The 19,066-nt window shown below is 33.4% G+C and overlaps 1 protein-coding gene across 1 annotated transcript in view; it reads right to left on the reverse strand.

The window, feature by feature from the left end:
• Window positions 1-19,066, reverse strand: part of GLS (glutaminase) — an 84,081-nt gene that overhangs the window by 30,287 nt on the left and 34,728 nt on the right. The window contains exons 8-13 of the mRNA XM_037728535.1: window positions 10,027-10,059; window positions 9,883-9,941; window positions 6,850-6,916; window positions 6,224-6,274; window positions 3,328-3,504; window positions 557-688 (exon numbers count right to left, since the gene is read on the reverse strand). Of these exons, the coding sequence (XP_037584463.1) occupies window positions 557-688; window positions 3,328-3,504; window positions 6,224-6,274; window positions 6,850-6,916; window positions 9,883-9,941; window positions 10,027-10,059 (519 nt within the window). The remainder of the gene's footprint in view (window positions 1-556; window positions 689-3,327; window positions 3,505-6,223; window positions 6,275-6,849; window positions 6,917-9,882; window positions 9,942-10,026; window positions 10,060-19,066) is intronic.

Consider the following 19,066-nt stretch of genomic DNA (forward strand, 5'->3'; position numbering starts at 1 on the left):
CAATTTTAATTGAGTATGGTATTTAATATGAACTCTGGCCAGAAGCTCAAACATTAGCAGGAACTGGGTAACAACAAAATATAGAACTATAAAGAGCAGTAACACTTCAAAAAATTTTTAATTTTAAAAAAATTTTCAGTGCTTATTTCCTCAAAAAAAATACTTAAAGGTAGTCAATGGATAAAGGGATAAAGATATTCAACCATGCAGATTAAACACACAATAAAACAAAACAACTCCTAAGATACATTGTCTTTTAAATAACTTCTCTAAGTTTAACGTCTTTTGTTGAGCTTTTAAAAATTGATACTAATTATAACCAGGAAAATTAAAATATTAGCATCAAACAAATATAATTTTCTGTAGGAATAATTAAATGGTAGCTGTCTGACAGAGGCAACTTGAAGCTCCTCTGTATTTCCATGGCTACCTAGTAACTGGCACTCTATATGTAGGCAGAGGGCCAAGAGTTAATGAACTGCGGAAAATGGGTTAAAAAAAGAATCAGTGGATGGTTCAACTTATATCATTATTTTCACTAAGAAAATATGCTTACGTGACAAAAGTGAATTCCCTTAACACTGTTGCCCATCTTATCCAGAGGAGGAGACCAGCACATCATACCCATAACATTGGGGACAACTAAAAGAATGCCCCCAGCAACTCCAGATTTTGCAGGAAGACCGACCTAAAAATAATTCAGTAAAATAAGTATTCAGGTAAACATCTTAAAATAAGAAATGTTATGTTCAACAACAAGGAAATTGGGGCTGAGTATCATGGCTCACTCCTGTAATCTCAGCACTTTGGGAGGCTAAGGCAGGCAGATCACAATTCCAACTCCAGGAGTTGGAGACTAGGCCGGGTAACACAGGCAGATCTCATCTCTACAAAAATACAAAAAATAACCTGACATGGAGGTGCACACCAGTAGTCACAGCTACTCTGGAGGCTGAAGTGGGAGGATCACATAACCTCAGGAGGTCAAGGCTACAGTGAGCCATGACTGCACCACTACACTCCAGCCTGGGTGACAGAGTAAGATCCTGTCCCAAAAAACAAAGCAAAAAACAAACTGGGAAATTGGTTTAAAAATTAAAAATTATAATATATGTCCATACAGTAGACATTAGAAATATAGATACATTTTTATCAACATATTTATAAATAAAGTTCTAAGGCTGGGCCTGATGGTGCACACCTGTAATCCCAGCACTCTGGAAGGCAGAGGTGGGCAGATCACCGAAGGTCAGGAGTTTGAGATCACCCTGGTTAACATGGCGAAACCCCGTCTCCACAAAAAATACAAAAATTAGCCAAGTGTGGCGGCAGGTGCCTGTAATCCCAGCTACTTGGAAGGCTGAGGCAGGAGAATCACCTGAACCCAGGAGGTAGAGGTTGCAGTGAGCCAAAATCACACTACTGCACTCCAGGCTGGGCAACAGAGTGAGACTCATCTCAATTAAAAAAAAAGTTATAAAACAGTTTGGAATAGATTTGAATATAGAAAAATTGTTTAAAGATACACTCTAAGGAATCATAGCAGTTACACCTAAATTGTGGGGCTATGGATGCTTTTACTCTTCCTGATTATATTTTCTAATTGTTCTAAAATAAACATATTATTTTAAAATATAACCAATTATTTTTAAAAAGTACTTTACAAATAGAAAATAAAAAGTTACATATTATTAAAAGATTTTCTAAAATGGTAATTTAAATTAATCTTCCTCAAAAAATTTAAGTTACATTAGCAAAACTTAACAAATGATAAAAAACAAAATTAATGTCATTAGGGCAGTGTTCATTAATTGCTTATTAACATTCAGTCAGTAAGCACCCCTGGATAGAAATATACCAATAAAGTACTCTTAATAAAACTAAACAAAACAAGCAGACAAAAAACACCTGAATTGGATCTTCAAATTTATAGGAAATACAAGAGACAATGGAACAAAGGTAATCAGCAACATACAGACCGTGGAAAACTGTATAGACTAAATGACCCAGTTTTTTCAACCAAAAATAAAAAAAAAAAAAAAAAAANAAAAAAAAAAAAAGAGACAGGTCAAAAGAAGACCAACAGATTAAAATAAAAAAGGGAGACACAACCCAATCACAATGTATGCTCATTTGTATCCCAAGTCAAACAAATTATAAAATAATATAATAATTTACAAGATAATCCAGGACATCTGAACAGACTAAATATTTTGATGATATTAAATTTAATGGTGATGTTAATATTAAAGTTTTGATATGTAATATTTAAGTTTTTTTTATATGTAAAGATGGTATTATGTTTTGTTAAGGGTCCTTATTTAGAATTACATACTGAACTATGACAAGGATAGGGGAAACATGCACATTCAGATGAAACAAGATTGGTAATGTTTCCAGTTATTGAAGCCGAGTGATGGATAACATTCAATGTATCTGTCTCTCTCTCTTTCTCTCGTTTTACGTTTGAAAATTTCCAAAATTTAAAGAAAAAAAAAAACTTTTAGAAGGGTATTATGACTTGACATGAGCAGAATTAAATAAGAGAAGTCTATATACTTTACAAGTGGCAAATGCACAACAGAGCTTAAAGCAGTACATTTTTGTTAAGTTTTAACTTTAATATACTTTTAGTCCTTAAGACATCTATGGCTCAGGCCTGTAATCCCAGCACTTTGGGAGGCTGTGGTAGGAGGATCATGAGGTCAGGAGTTCAAGACAAGCCTGGCCAACATGGTGAAACCCCACCTCTACTAAAAATACAAAAATTAGCTGGGCACCGTGGTGAGTGCCTGTAATCCCAGCTACTCAGGAGACTGAGGCAGGAGAATTGCTTGAACCAGGACCTGGGAAGGGGAGGTTGCAGTGAGCTGAGACTGTGTCACTGCACTCCAGCCTGGGCTACAGAGTGAGACTCCGTCTCAAAAAATAGAAAGAAAAAAAAAAATCTATGGCTGTAATCAAAGATGTGAAACATCACATCTTTGCAATCTTTCTAAACTTAAAGCATTCTTAAGATACATACTCATCATAATGCTAGACATTAACAACTAAAAGTAAAGAAAGACTATACTAACCTTGTACACTGGAATGCCTTAAAAGCAGAAGTGAAGAGGTTCTATAAATTAAACTTCCAAGTTCTTAAAAACATTTGGTAGACTTTAGCTCTTATTCCTTACTAACCTTGTAACAAATTAACCTTGAAAACAATCCTCTCTCTCAAAAATTAATATACAGCTTTAGAAGCAAAGTTCAAACTGCACTTTTAAAAGAACCAGTTCACACTAGTTTCTTGTCAGAGAAAATTAACATTAAACAATTACTTACATGGAAAGCAAACTGCCCTGAGAAGTCATACATGCCACAGGAATGCATCAAACTCAATGTATTTCGAACTGCTTCAGGGCTCAGTACTCTTTCACCAGTAATTGGGCAGAAACCACCATTAGCCAGTGTTGCAGCCATCACACTGGCTGATTCACAAGTCACTTCAATGGAACACAGCTAACAAAAAGAAAAAGCAGAATTCTAAAAACTTTAGGTTCATATTTTTAATACTACTGCTTACCTCTAAGATAATCTATTTTATTTGGTATTTCATATAAATCTGAAATATTTCTTCCAAAGAGATTATTTTAATATAAACTTGATGACATTCTAAAGATTTGACCAAAGTTCTACCTCCTTTTAAAGTTTACCCTGATTTGGCCAAAGATATTCAGTCTTTTAATGGCAAAACTAGGCTAGGAATAGCCAGCCCCTAAACACTAAGATTTGTTATTATTCCATGTGATATTCAAATTTTCTTAAATATTAATACTTTCTGTGGAATACACAAGCATAATTGTAACACAACAGAAAAAAAAGAGCCATGAAATATTTTTAAGATAAAGCACCATACATGATGATTATGATAGTGTCTACATGAAAAATCACCACTTTAGAAGAAAATGCTAAAGTGCCTGACATTTCACCCATAACAAAGCTCAGTATCCCCATTTATATGGTAACAGGCAAAGGACAAAGGAGAAGAAAAATATAAAGCAGATCTGTCTCAGATGCTCTGTAAGCCTAAACCAAAATGTTATCTTTTGGACCATTTATTAATATTTATATGATATTTACTATGGGTGCTAAATATACCCTTTAGAATAAAATTTGTGTATTTAAATACAATCAAAATAATGAAATAGTTCCCCATACCAAACCCAAATTTCCCATAAAATGAAAATAATAAATTTTTCCAAATGGGGTGAGATGGGGTCAAAAAAGAAAGTGGAAAGGAGAAGAATGGGTTTTCAACTTGTAAATTTTCCTCAGCCATACTCCAAGATCTACAAGAGGCACAAGGTATTTGGAAATAGCAAGGAGGAAAACTATGGTGAATTAGAACACTGTGTGTTTAACTTGACTAGATTGCTTATTTATATAAAAAAATCTCTTCCCTATTTCTCAAAAACAGCAGAATAGACTTAGAATACTGCAAGACTTATGATAAGGTCGATTTGATCATGCAAGGCTTTCTGAATTCCAATAATCATTTTCTAATTTATACTTAATATTAATTGGAATTGTTTGTCACAGGGCAGCACACTCTTAATCTGCCAAAATACCGACTTGAGTACTCTGCTGCTAACCTCAATGGCAGTTCAATTTGATGCAGTCCTTCTCCAAAACAGTCAGTACCACTTCTACAGCTGTCTCTTAATTTTTGCCATCAAGTATAGAAATTTTACATTATAGTAGATTAGCAGCATCTAAGCTATAACAGCCAAATTTAAATATGTATTCTAAAGAAAAAGAAACTTATGGAAAAAATTCATACAAACTAGGGAAAAAATAAAGGCTATTGGAGTTCAATGATATGACATAGTTTCAAAGGAATTTCACACGTCATCTCATGTTATCTTCAACATAATACAGCAAGGTAGGTTAGGCATATGCTACAGATAAGGAAACTAGGGATCGGTAGCTAATTAGGTCACATAGCTAATAAGTGGCTGGGCTAGAACTCACATTTTATATTGATGATCTGGATTCCCAATTTATGGCTTTTCACACTGGGCAGATGACTAGCTGCAACCTGGACATCTATTAAAATCTAACTCATCAACCTCCCTTATATATTCTCTAAGATTACTGAAAGGATAAAATTAAAGAACCTTTAAAAGTAAGACAGGGAAATGTAACAAGAACTAGAAATTGGCAATAATGTAGCCTACTATGTAGCTTCACGTTACAGTCCCATCAATAGCACCAACTGTGATAAATATGTAAGAATAAATTGAACTGAAAATGTGAGTGAGAGAAGAAATCTCCAGGAAGGCTATTCTAAATTAAGCTCTATAGCATAGCCCATTGTGTGCAGCCTGTTCCCTCTCGCCCAATCTTACCCCCTGAATATTGAGGGCTACTCTAACTTAGAAGAAAGCCCAACATCTGACACTGCAGAAATGAACTGGGACCAGATAAGCCAGAATAGAGTAGTAACAAAGAAATTACAAAAGATATCAAGTCAGCTGAGACATTCACACTTTTAAATGCTGAATAAGAGCTCTCTGATTAAAAAATTAATAATAGCTTTTCCTAAACAAAATGTAAAAGCTAAGAAAAATTTCGAGCTCAGTTTTTAACTAGGATTGCCAATTTCTGGGAGTGTACATTATTTTTGACAATTCTTAAATATGTTTTCAGAAAAAAATTTCCCTATTACATTTTGAGGCATGAATTTTCAGGCAACACAGACATGAGACTGACTTTTATGAAGACATTTTTGAAAGTCAATGGAAAATGTATTTTCTCACAGCCTAGAACCAAGATTTCTGAGACATCTGTATTTTGCATAATGTGACACATCCATTTATTTTATTATTTTTTTTTCAGGCAGAGTATCACTCTGTTGCCAGGCTGGAATGCAGTGGCGCAATCTCGGCTCACTGCAACCTCCACCTTCCAGGTTCAGGAGATTCTCCTGCCTCAGCCGCCCAAGTAGCCGGGATTACAGGTTCGCGCCATCACACCCAGCTTATTTTTGCATTTTTACAAAAACAGGGTAGTGTATTTTTATAAAGACAGGGTTTCACCATGTTGGCCAGGATGGTCTCAATCTATTGACCTTGTGATCCGCCCACCTCAGCCTCCCAAAGTGCTGGAATTATAGGCATGAGCCACCAAGCCCAGCTGACACATCCATTTATACATACAATTTATATAATTAAATTACCTGGAAGTAGAAGTCTAATATACCAACCATGTCAGTGCCTTCTGGAAAACACTAAAAAATTAGAAAGGATATTAAAAATTCAGGCACACAGGAATGCACATAAGAAGAGAAATACAGGAAAATTAAATTTCAAATGTATACATGTGTTTCATTTTAATTAATAAAATAGCATGTAACTTTTAAAAGAGTATAAACACAAAATAAAGAATAATAAAGCAAAATTAGATGGCATCATGTAAGTTTCTAGATACTAGTTTAACTGACAATGATAAAATGATTCATGATTTATAAATCAAGTTACTGGAACAGCCACTTAAAAAAAAAAATCAAGGGTAGTTAACACTAATCAGACATTATGCTTTTGAAAAAAAATGGACAAAATCTCAAACACAATTTACATTAATAAATAAAATTAGTCAAATATTTAAATACTGCCAGATACAAATCCATTTAATAATGACATTAACAATTTATTATCACTGACTGAAGACCACCCTGCAAAAACTTCTGCACCTTAAGTAGTAATAGGTAGTTGCTTAAAGGCTATTGTTGAATTCTTAGCGTATATCTTCATGTATTCAATTAAATAAAAGAATAATTTGAAATAGAAACAAAAATTTAAAAACCTTCTTTTCTTTTAAGTAATATCCTATTGCAAAATTTCGATCTCCACTTTCTCTTTCAGACTGAAACCTGGAAGAAGAAAAAAAAGCATTTGCTCTATGTACTTTCTGTAAAAGTCTGATTGTTCATAATTTCATTTGTATAGTAATATACAGCATAAAGAACAATGAACTAAGATTCAGTACTATAGGGTTCCAATCAATTCTGTCATTAGGCTATTTGAGTAGCTTTGTACAAGTTGTTTAAGTGATAATTCTTTCAATCTTCATTTTCTTGACTGTAAAATGACGAAAATGAACTCAGGCCCTTTCTAGTCTTTATACTTTGTAAACAAAAATGCTAACTTTAAACTTATCAAATATTCTACCATTAAAATGTACTAAAAAATTACAGAATCCTGTAGCTACCCAAAAGTACAATAAAAGTCCATTTTAACGGATATAATCAGGGAACTTGACATAATCACGGAACTTTCACTAAGAGTAGGAAACACAAAATGGAACTTGCAGGACTCAATGGACTAACAGATTTCAGGGGGAAGCCTAGGCACTGGCAAATTCTACGCAGCATGAACAGTTATAAAAGTATAAAGATAGTAATCCACTGAAGAATGGCAAATATTCTGATATAACTGGGAAAAGCATATGGAGAAGAGTGGCAAAACATCAAACCGACAAAGGAGACTGGGACCAAATTATCAAAACCAATAGATGCCAAATAATGTAATAACTCCTGACCATCCACAAAACAAAAGCCTGAGGGCTTTCAAACAAGTTACTTAAGCATATCTACATTTTAGAAAGATAACTCTGACATCAGTTTGGGAAAGGGGAAAAAGAAGTGATGCCTGATCTATTAAGAGAATACTGTAATGAGAGCGACAAAAGCTTGAATTTAGGCAGCTGTGATAGGAATAAAAGGAGGGGTATGATCAAACATTCAAGCAGTTGGATAACTTTCCAACCTGATGAGAAAAAGGAGAAACAGGGAGGGTAAAGACTGATATAAAGCCTCAGTTTCTAACATACCCTGAGAGGATAGTAATATTAGCTGACACAGGGATCGCTAGAGCAAAAAGCAGTTTGGAAAGAAAGAGAATTGAGTTTTGATTTAGACAGATTTAACTTGCAGTATATTTGAGAATTACCCTACAAGTCTAAAAGGGCTGCTGATATTAGAGGAACTGTGGGTAAAGCTCTATCACTGAGATGGAGGGTCCCTTCTAATTGTACATTTTAACATTTCAAATTCTTATCAGTTTGCCATAGTTTTTAAAAAAAACATCAACATACTTTAGATAAAGGACTAAGTAGTCAGCAATTATCACAGTGCCTGACACATAGTTCTTCAACACTATCTCAGGTGCCTATTATCTGCCAGATAACAGGGATATAGAAATGAACTGGAAGACACAACATTCTATCTAGGTCTTAAGGAGGGCAGAGTCTAATGGTGGTTATGGAGCAAAGAGAGACATGTAATAAGTTGATAAAATGTGGTAATAGAAGAGCACAGGAAAGAGGCAAGTTGAGATTCATGGAATACTTCCTGGAAAAGATATTTAAGCTGATGAATTAATGTTGGGAAGGTAGGCAACCTGAAAATGTTTACCCCTGAAATGTGAAGCAGGAAGTGTAAAATAAGAGTAAAATAGTAGTTAGTATACATGCTAAAACTGCTTAATAATGTTACAATAATGCTTAAGATAATAATGTTTCTCATTACAAGGAAGCAATCAGACAAATACAAAATGGGAAACATCCAATCAATGGCCTGCTACCTGTTTTTATACAGTTTTTTTTAGAACACAGCCCTCAAATTGTCTATGGCTGCTTTCTACTAAACAGCAGAAGTCAGAAGTTACAACACAGACTGTATGGCCCACAGCTTAAAATATTTACTGTCTGGTCCTTCAGAAAAAAGTCAGCAAGCCCTAGTCTATGAAACAAGCAGCCTGCACTCTTTAAAAATAAAAGGCATTTAATAAAATTTTTAAAACCAAGGATCTAGAGATGGGAATTGTTCTAAGTAAAGAGACAAAACAGACATCGTAATAAATACAATATGAGAAACTTGACTTGTTCCTGAATCAAAAAATAATAATAAAGTTATAAAAGACACTTGGGGAAGAGTTGGGGACATTCATATATTGATTAATGTCCTGATATTTTAAAATCAACGTTAATATTCATACAAGTGTTAATGGTATTGTGGTTATGTCCTTATTCTTAGATTATATATGCTTTCTGGCCGGGCGCGGTGGCTTACACCTGTAATCCCAGCACTTCGGGAGGCCGAGGCGGGTGGATCACGAGGTCAAGAGATCGAGACCATCCTGGTCAACATGGTGAAACCCCGTCTCTACTAAAAATACAAAAAAAAATCAGCTGGGCATGGTGGTGCGTGCCTGTAATCCCAGCTACTCAGGAGGCTGAGGCAGGAGAATTGCCTGAACCCAGGAGGCGGAGGTTGTGATGAGCCGAGATTGCGCCATTGCACTCCAGCCTGGGTAACAAGAGCGAAACTCCGTCTCAAAAAAAAAAAAAAAAAAAGATTATATATGCTTTCTTATTTAACGGTGAAATATCATGATGTCTACAACTTAATTAGAAATGGTTTTGGGAAAAAAGAGAGAGAGGCTGAGAAAAAGCAAGTATGACAAAAATATTAGAAAATATAAGTAAAAGATTCCAGCTATTTATTTCTTCAAGTTTTCTGTAGACTTGGAAATTTTAAAGTACAAAATTGGGGTAAAAATCAAATTAGCCTGAAACAGAAATAGAAGAAAGGTAAGACAGGTACTATAAGCAAAGGTAAAATTAAATAAGCACCAGCAATTTGAGATAAACTTGGGGACTATTCTGATTGTAAAATTACCTATAAGAAATTTGTCAAAACTATTTAAAGCATTTTTAAGTGTTTCTGTCATGTAATTTAGAAATCATTCATTTCCCTCTAATAAAAGGAGCAGATCAATTCTAAATATACTGTGTGTTTGTATCTTTACGTAACAAAACAGTATTTAAAACACTCACGTTGCATTACTGAATCCAACATATTCATTACCCGCCATCTTATTCAAAAACTGCATGACCTATAAACCAAAATTGGGAAATATTAGTAATCAAACAAATATATAGAGAATGTGGCATGAAAACTGAATGACATGTTGCACTTACATAGTCAAATTTCTCAGCATTATTTACTCCTTGCTGTAAAAAAATAAGAGACATAAATACGTTAATATAGGTACCACCAGAGTTAAGTTTCAGGCTAATATCAAAATTTCAAACAGCTACCATTAAAATTAATATACTGCATTAGTAATTTTAAATTTAGGAAATAGTTCTAAAGTAATTTAATATTTACTTTTTTTTACATGTTTTTTAATACCCATATGTTGAGAATGCATCAGAATTACAAAGGGAATGCTTTATTTTAAGTATATCTTTACCCAACCCAAAGTTACAGAATTTTAAATACAAGTTACCATGAATTCCCTTATCTTTCTTGACAGCACATATTTGCTAAAATGTGTTATTTATTTAATCTTATATTTTAAAAAACTTAAAATAAAGTTTCACCCTTTGAAAAGAATTAAGTATATATAAAATATGATTTCAGTTAAGAACAATCTACTTGTATTTTACTAAATCCTTAAACTAATATTAGAGTTAGAAAAATGAGTTATGCTGCAAAACTAATCTTTTATAATTCCAGTATATGCATACATTCTGGTTACATTTTACCACCGTAGAGAAAGCTCTACTCTTAGTAGCTCTCACTCATTATAATAATACTTGAACTAAAAAAAATTATATTTCACAGTCTTTAAAAAATTAGCTTCTATTGTATTTAGTATTATGCCAATTCAGAGTATGGAAGATGTATTGTTTCATCACTTTCATTTCTGACATGTTATCTATTGCAAATGTCAATAGGAAAAACCTATGTAACGTAGATCAGTTCAAGTAGCCAAATGGTTTCATTTTACCTCGGCGAAGTTTAGAAAGCAGTAAGTTGTAGATCTGAAATCAAACGTATTAATTGGTGATATGCACCCAAAAGAAACAATACATCTCTAATTTCTAAAAGAGGCTTAAAATAAAATAATTTGACAACTAAAGTTTTTAAAACATTTTTTTTTCACTTTACCCTCAAAAAAATCCAAAACATTATACTTTAAAATATTATGGAAGGAAAACCTGTACCAGAGAATTATTTAATTGAATAAAGCCAGGTTCATTCTTTATAAGAGGATTAGAGTGTGGCTGACAATATGTGAAAACCTACAAATCAACTTATTTAAGAAAGATGTGCAATCACATATATACAATCAGTAGCTGGAAGGAACACCGTACTATTTCATCAAAATTAGGCATTAACAAAACTTCAACAAGATTAAGCATAATTTAGTAACAGCCATATTGTAATCACTATCTATGTATTTTCTCTAAAGTACCCTTTGACATAATTTTTTCTTTCCTTATAATATACCAGAAATCAAAATGTAGAAATGTAACTCCAAAGCTGTTCAATGAAAAATAATTAAAAGAAGAAATTACCAACTTCATTGAACTGTTGCAGTTGTCAAAATATTCCATAGATCCTAATGCTGTAAAATATGTAACAACATTTAAACCACAAAAACCTTCGTAACCTTAGAAAAAGCACAAAAAAAACAACTCTTTTGGAAACGGATGTCAGCATTTGCATTGGGATGTCATATGGACAATTACTGGTTAATCAATCAATGTAAAATAAACAAGTTACATTGAACTTTCATTCTGTGACCTAAACTGTACCCTATAAAACTTATACAAGTTTTCTTCATTGGGCTGTCATGTTTAATATACAAAAATAAAAACCATTCAACTCTAGACTATGGTCACATAACTGGTCTGTTTTGTGACTTACTAATTAAAGCACGATTAAATTTTGCTTTTACATTGTTTTTAAGAAATAACTGGTATTTACCAATGTCTATCATTATACAGTATAACATTTTGGGTAAAGTACTCAAAATGCTCTAGGCAGATTATGTAAATAGAGCAAAACAAAATACAGGCATAACTCATTTTATTGAGCTTCACTTTATTGTGTTTCACAGATACTTCATGTTTTTAAAAATTGAAGGTTTGTGGTAACCCTGCATCAAGTAAGTCTACTGGTACCATTTTTTCAAGTTTGTGCTAATTGTGTGTCTGTGTGTCAAATTTTGGTAATTATTATTATATGTCAGATGATATAAGACATCTGTGATCAGTCATTTTTGCTCTTACTATTACACTTGTTTTGGGGTGCCACAAGCCATGTCCATGTAAGAAGGGAAACTTAACCTATAAATGTTGTGTATGTTCTGACTGCTTCACTAATTGTCCACTCCTGTCTCTCTCCCTCTCCTTGAGCCTCCCTATTCCCTGAGACACAACAATATTGAATGAAAACACGCCAATTAATAACCCTACAATGACCTCTAAATGTTCAAGTGAAAGGAAGAGTTGCACATCTCTCACTTAAAAAGTCAGAAATGATTATTATTAAGCTTAGTAAGAAAGGCATGCTGAAAGCTGCAATAGACCAAAAGTTGAGACTCTTGCACCAAACAGCCAAGTTGTAAATGCAAAGTTTCCTCTGCATTTCTTGAAGTTCTTGAAGGCAGTTTAAAAAGCTACTTCAGTGAACACATGAATGATGGAAAGCAAAACAGCGTAACTGCTAATATGGAGAAAGTTTGTGTGGTCTGAATAAAAAATAAATAAGTAAAACTAGCTACAACATTCCCTTAAGCCAAAGCCTAATTCTGAACAAGACCCTAAATCTCTTCAATTCTATGAAGGCTGAGGGAGGTGAGGAAGCTGCAGAAAAGGGTTTGCAGCTAGCAGAGGTTGATTCACTGAAGCCATCTCTATAACACAAAAGTACAAGGTGAAACAATGGCAAGGGCTGATGCAGAAGGTGCAGCAAGCTATCCAGAAGACCTACCTAACTGAAGTGATGAAGGTGACTACACCAACAACAGATTTTAAATGTAGACAAAACAGCCTTTTATTGAAAGATGACATCTATGACTTTCATAGTCAAAGAGGAAAAGTTAAGTCTGGTTTCAGAGGACAGCCTGACTTGTTAGGGTCTAAGGCAGCGGGTAACCTTAAGTTGAAGCCAATGCTCAGTCATCATTCCAAAAATCCTAGAGTCCTTAAAAATTATGCTAAATCTACCCTGCCTGTGCTTATAATAAAGCCTGGATGAGACCACATCTGTTTACCACATTGTTTACTGAATATTTTAAGCCCACTGTTGAAACCTATGGCTCAAAGTTGTTGTTTTTTTGATAGAGATGGAAGTATCACTATATTCCGCAGGCTGGTCTTAAACTCCTGGGCTCAAGCAATCCTCTTAGCTCAACCTCCCAAAGTGCTGAGATTACAGGTGTGAGCCGCCATGACCAGCTAGAAAATAAAATATTTCTTTCAAAACATTACTGTTGACTAACAGTATGCCTGGTCACCCAAGACCTCTGATGGAGACATACAAGGAGCATAATGCTTTCATGTCTGTTAACACAACATCATTCTGCAGCCCATGGATCAAGGAGTAATTTCAAGTTTCAAGTCTTACTATTTAAGAAACACAGTTCATAAAGCTATAGCTGCAATAATAGTGATTATCTGATGGCTCTGGATAAAATAAACTGAAAATCTCCTGGAAAAGATTCACTATTCTAAATGTCATTAAGAACATTCGTTATCATGGAAGGAGGTCGAAATATCAACATTAATGGGAGTTTAATGAAGTTGATTCCAATCCTCATGCATGACTGAAGGGGATCCAAGTGGAGTAAGTAACTGCACATGTGATGGAAATATCAAGAGAACCAGAAATAAAAGTAGAGCCTGAAGATATGACTGAGTTGCTGCAATCTCATGATAAAACTTGAACGGATGAGGAGTTGCTTCTCATGGGTGAACAAAGAAAGTGGTTTCTTGAGATGAAAACTACTTCTGTTAAAGATGCTCTGATTATCATTGAAATACAACAAAGGATTTAGAATATTCCATAAACTTAGTTCATAAAGCATTAGCAGGATTTGGGAGCATTTACTCCAATTTTGAAAGAAGTTCTACTTTGAGTAAAATGCTGTCAAATAGCATTGCATGCTACAGAGAAATCTTTCATAAAGGAAGAGTCAACTGATGTGGCAAACTTCACTGTTGTCTTATTTTAAGAAATTGCCACAGCAACTTTCAGCAACCACCACCTTCAGCAACCACTACCTTTAGCAACCACCACCATGATCAGTCAGTAGTCATCAACATCAAGACAAGACCTTCCACCAGCAAAAAGATTAGGACTCACTGAAGGCTCGGATGATCCTTAGCATTTCTTAGCTATAAAATATTTTTCACTTAAGGTATTTACATTTTTAGATGCAATATACTGCACACTTAATATAGTATAAACACAGCTTTTATATGCATTGGTTAACAAAAAAAATTTGTATGATTTTCCTTTTTGCAATCTTCACTTCAGTTAGGTGATCTACAATATCTCTGAGGTATGCCTGTATTGAATAATTGCATTGACTGAAGAATGTTTCTCCCCAAAACTTCCCCATTTAAATGTAAAAGCATTTGATTATTGTTTGTTCATATTATCTATCCCGGAAATGGCATTTAACTAAAGTCAATAAAATATATCTGCCTGTGTATCTCTTGGAAAGATTTCATGTACCCCAAAGATAGATGAGATCTAATAATCATTAACATGTCATATTAATTCTGAAAAAGTTACAGTAAAAAGCTTATTTGCAAAGCTCTTAGGAAACACACATACATACATATACAAAATAGAGTAAATCACCCCCCTACACAAAGGCAAAACTAAATATGATTTTTTAAAAATCATTATCTTCATCACTATGGAGTAGTAGGGTGAGTCGGGTAGAGAAACAGATGTTAACAAAAGTAAAAGCTGGGCATGCGTATATGAGAGCTGGCCATACCAGCCTGTCTATTTTATGTATGTTTGAACTTTTTCACAATAAAAAATTTAAAGAAAAAATATTTATTTGCTAATAATTCCCATACTAATTTGAAAGATTTTCCTTTTGAGTATTTTTCTTTCCCATTTGAAACAGTAATGGATTTTTAGTTCATCTATCAGTGGGTATTTTCTATTGCTAGAATGAACTCAGGACTAATTCTCTTCCTATTTTTAATTTTTACAGATGTATGAATTGAAAAACTTTGCTTATAATGGGTAAGAAGAATGCAATTTAAAAAGTTTTGTTATAGCAATGTTACTCAGTTCTTTCCATGCCTCCAGCTCATTACATGCCAAAAGTCACACAGCACTCTATCCCCAAAAATTATGCTAGTGCTCTTACTAACTGGCAACTTACTTAGATCCTCTTTAGATTTTGTTGAAACCAATGAACTGGAAACAACCTAGTAGTATACAACAGGACTTATTACCAGTCATTACAATGGTTCACATCTGTCACTGATTCTAATATTTCAAAATGTCCTCTTTTGCTGGGGGGCTGAGAGGTTTTTACAACCTGAAGCAGTTCACCATAGTAAACTTTGAAGGACACGAGACCTATGTCCTCCTTTTGGAAAATAAAAGGATACCTGGACTAAAGGCAGATTAATTTTTTAAAAGGCACATAAAGAAACAGATTTTGAAATTGACTAATCTTAAAACAATCAATGTCCCTTTATTCCTTGGAAAGAATTCCAAGTATGGAATCCAAAGATATATTTATCCCAGTTTGAAGATTACTGTACGAGCATTATTAGATATTGTATTATTTTAATTTTGAAAAAGTTATAATAATTTGTAGTAAATACAGTGGAAACGTTTTTAAAATAAACTAAATTGGAAGAAATATACTAATCAAAATTTCTAATCCACTCACCAAATGATTTTTAAAAACAAACCCATATGGGTTGTTTGAAAAGGGTAACCAGATCCTGATACCAGAAAATTATACAAATTTTTCTACAACTATGCCTATCAAGTTACAAAATTTGCAGTCCTTTGAAGAATACTGTATGAATGAAAATTTGATAAAGAGGCACTGAGTTTTAACATTGTCTATTAAATAATTAATATAACTATATTGCAGTGTTTTTATACTGTTTTTACAGTGTTATGAATTGGTTTATGTATTATACTTTATAACACAGATGAAAAACACTGTTAATAAGGATATCTGCCAATAAATTTAATACTAAAATGGCTCACTTAAAGTCAATGCATTAATCAGAGTTATTTTAGAAGTATCTCACTTGATTCCATTCATAAAATATGGAGGTGCAAGCCAATTAAAAATTAAAGATCCTAGAGGAAAAATGCAAAAAGAGGTAACTAAATATGATTTTATGAAATAGTCTTAATTTAGTCTTATGACAGAAAATGCTTTAAAGCCAAAGAGTATTAGGCAAATAAAAAATAAGACACTCCATGTAAAAAAAGAATGTTGTTCTACATCTAGTATTTTCACAGATTAACCCTAAAAATAAAATAACAGAACAATTTTCAGTTGACAATAAATGCTCTACCTTTCATTTTTAAAAAAAAAGGAAAGCATAAACTGATATAAACATGAAGTAAATAAACCAATATAATCCTGTCTTCTGAATGCTGCCAGTCCAAGACATCATTCATTACTCTCAGAGTCACGAACCACTTAAAAAACCTGCCTTGTAAGCAAACCTAGCAGTTTACTGCTAACATGACCAAATTGAACACTGCATATACATCAACTAAGCTTGTCTTGATTTTCAATGAGTATGCTTAAATTGTTTAAAGAGGAAAAAAAACCCTAATTTTTACAATTCAAGAATACTTTTGACTAAAGAAAAAATAGAGCTTCTTTAAATGACAAAAACTGGAAACTACCACTAGAATGAGGCATGCCAAGTAGAGTGACTCAAGCCCGTCATCCCAGCGTTTTGGGAGGCCAAACTGGGAGGATCACTTTAGGCCAGGAGGTGGGGACCAGCCTGGGCAACATGGCAAGACCCTATCTTTACAAAAAGTTAGCCCTGCATGGTGGCATGTGCCTGTGGTCCCAGCTACTCTGGAGTCTGAGGTGGCAGGATCATTTGAGTACAGGAGTTTGAGGGTGCAGTAGGCTTTGACTATACCACTTCACTTAGACTGGGCAACAGAGAGAGACTTTGACTCTAAAAAACAAAAACATAACTCTGAGAGATAAAAACACATAAGACAGTGTAACTTCTATTTCTAACATGAAAAAGCATTAAATGTGGCAATTATTTCGCAGTATGTTGTCCTCATTTTCCTACCTTAACCCTTAAGTTATCACCAGATCTTAACTTTTAAACTAAAACTCGGTGAAATTTTTGCCACTGAAAAGAAAAAAAAGTATATAAGTATACTGCTATGTCATATAAAAATAACTGTTCCTTTCAAATTTATTTTTATTCTTTCCTTTCAATCAAGCAATCACACCTTATCACCATCCCAAATAAAACAGATTATAACAAAAAGTATTCATTTAAAGTTAGTAGCTACCACAGAGAAAAAGAGAGGAAGTATAGTATCCTTATGTTTTTTAAAAATTATGTGCATTTTAAGTATAAAATGACATTTGTTTTTAAAAAGGTATTTACCTATATAGCTTTGTTTAAAATTTTAAATATTGGAGTTTTCCTATAAGCTTAGTAGTTAAGAATTTATGCAACAGGCTCCTTCTGTCCAAATCCTCCTTTTTTCCACAATCTGCTAATCCTTTTGAACATTTGCTCTGCCTCTTCCCCCATTTCCTGAGGATCACCACCAATCCTACAAGGAAAAAATATCAACACTACAAAATTATGAAATCAAGAGTCTTACTAAAGACTCTACTTAATTTTGGGGTGAGGGGAATAACATGAAGAAATGATTTTAATGGCACCATGATAAATTCCTGAATTTTGAAAGAAAAAAAAATTACAAATAGCCTTAAGGTCATCAATTAAAAGAGCTAAAAAACAGAATTCACCTCTACTAGCCATGGTGAAATATCTGTGGCTTTGGGTACTCAGATGCAAGCACCTTGGAAGAGGGCCTGTTTCTTTACTGACTAATGTCCAAAGAATGACTACAGACATTTGGTACCAAATGAGATGTAACTTTTAAACCAATTAATTATTATCGTTTGAACCAGTTCAAATTAAGAAAATAGTACTTCCGCATTTTGGGCAATATAACTATGCCAATTAAAGTTAAAGATGTCATCAAGAGAAATGGCAAACACCTACGTTAAAATGGCAGAGTGAATTGTAATGAACAGCAGAGTATCAGGAGATTTAGTTAATGCCCAATTCTACTGCTGTTAACAACCTTGCCAGGCTCTCAGTTTCCCCATCTACATAAAATAAGAGAGCTTGACAATGTTTAAGCCCTTTTGGCTATGGTTTTATTACCTAAATTTCAAACCAATACCAATTTATAAATATTATGTCATCATACAATTTGCAGAGATCACACAAATGAATTGATTCTTTCCTTAAAAGATCCTAAGAAAAATATTACATATTCTGGAGCATTCCATTTTACATAGGGTTATAGCAGGCTTTCTTCTCCAAGATTTGTATGAACTTCATTAAAAAAAAAAAAAAAAAACTCTAAAAAAACATCTAAAAAAAAAAAAAATAAAAAAAGATTTGTAAGAACTTCATAAAAAAAAAAAAAAAAGCACTTGTGAAAAACATGCTAAAAAACAAAAACTCAGGAGAAAGTGACCTTAAATATAAACCATATCCTAAAGCCTCATTTCCAACTTTACCAGTAAATTTAAGTTTTTATAAAACTCAGTGATCAAATTTGTAGGTCCAAGATGACTCAAATTTTTACAGTGTTGAACTCTAATAATGTTGTGTTTATGTTTTAACTGTTTCTATTCACTCATTCTAAAATGTAGCTCAATGTATAGTTTATGGCCCATGACTAAACATGGCAAGTGAAACTAATAAATGATGGTGTGATATGACCAGATATGCAATTCCCACATGCAGCATTTCAGTGTAGTCTGTAAAGCCCAAGAATCATTTAATGAAAGACTTTTAACTGTGTGCAGTTAAGGAAGTCTTCTGTTAATTACTTACATAAGCCCTTTTTTTTGAAACTATGCTTTGTGTACCATGTTAATCTCTCTCCAGTTTAAGAATTCTTTTTTTTTTTTTTTTTTTTTTTTTTTTTGAG

The sequence above is a fragment of the Cebus imitator genome, unplaced genomic scaffold (genome assembly GCF_001604975.1).
Source record: "Cebus imitator isolate Cc_AM_T3 unplaced genomic scaffold, Cebus_imitator-1.0 Scaffold268, whole genome shotgun sequence".
NCBI classification, from domain to species: Eukaryota; Metazoa; Chordata; class Mammalia; order Primates; family Cebidae; genus Cebus; species Cebus imitator.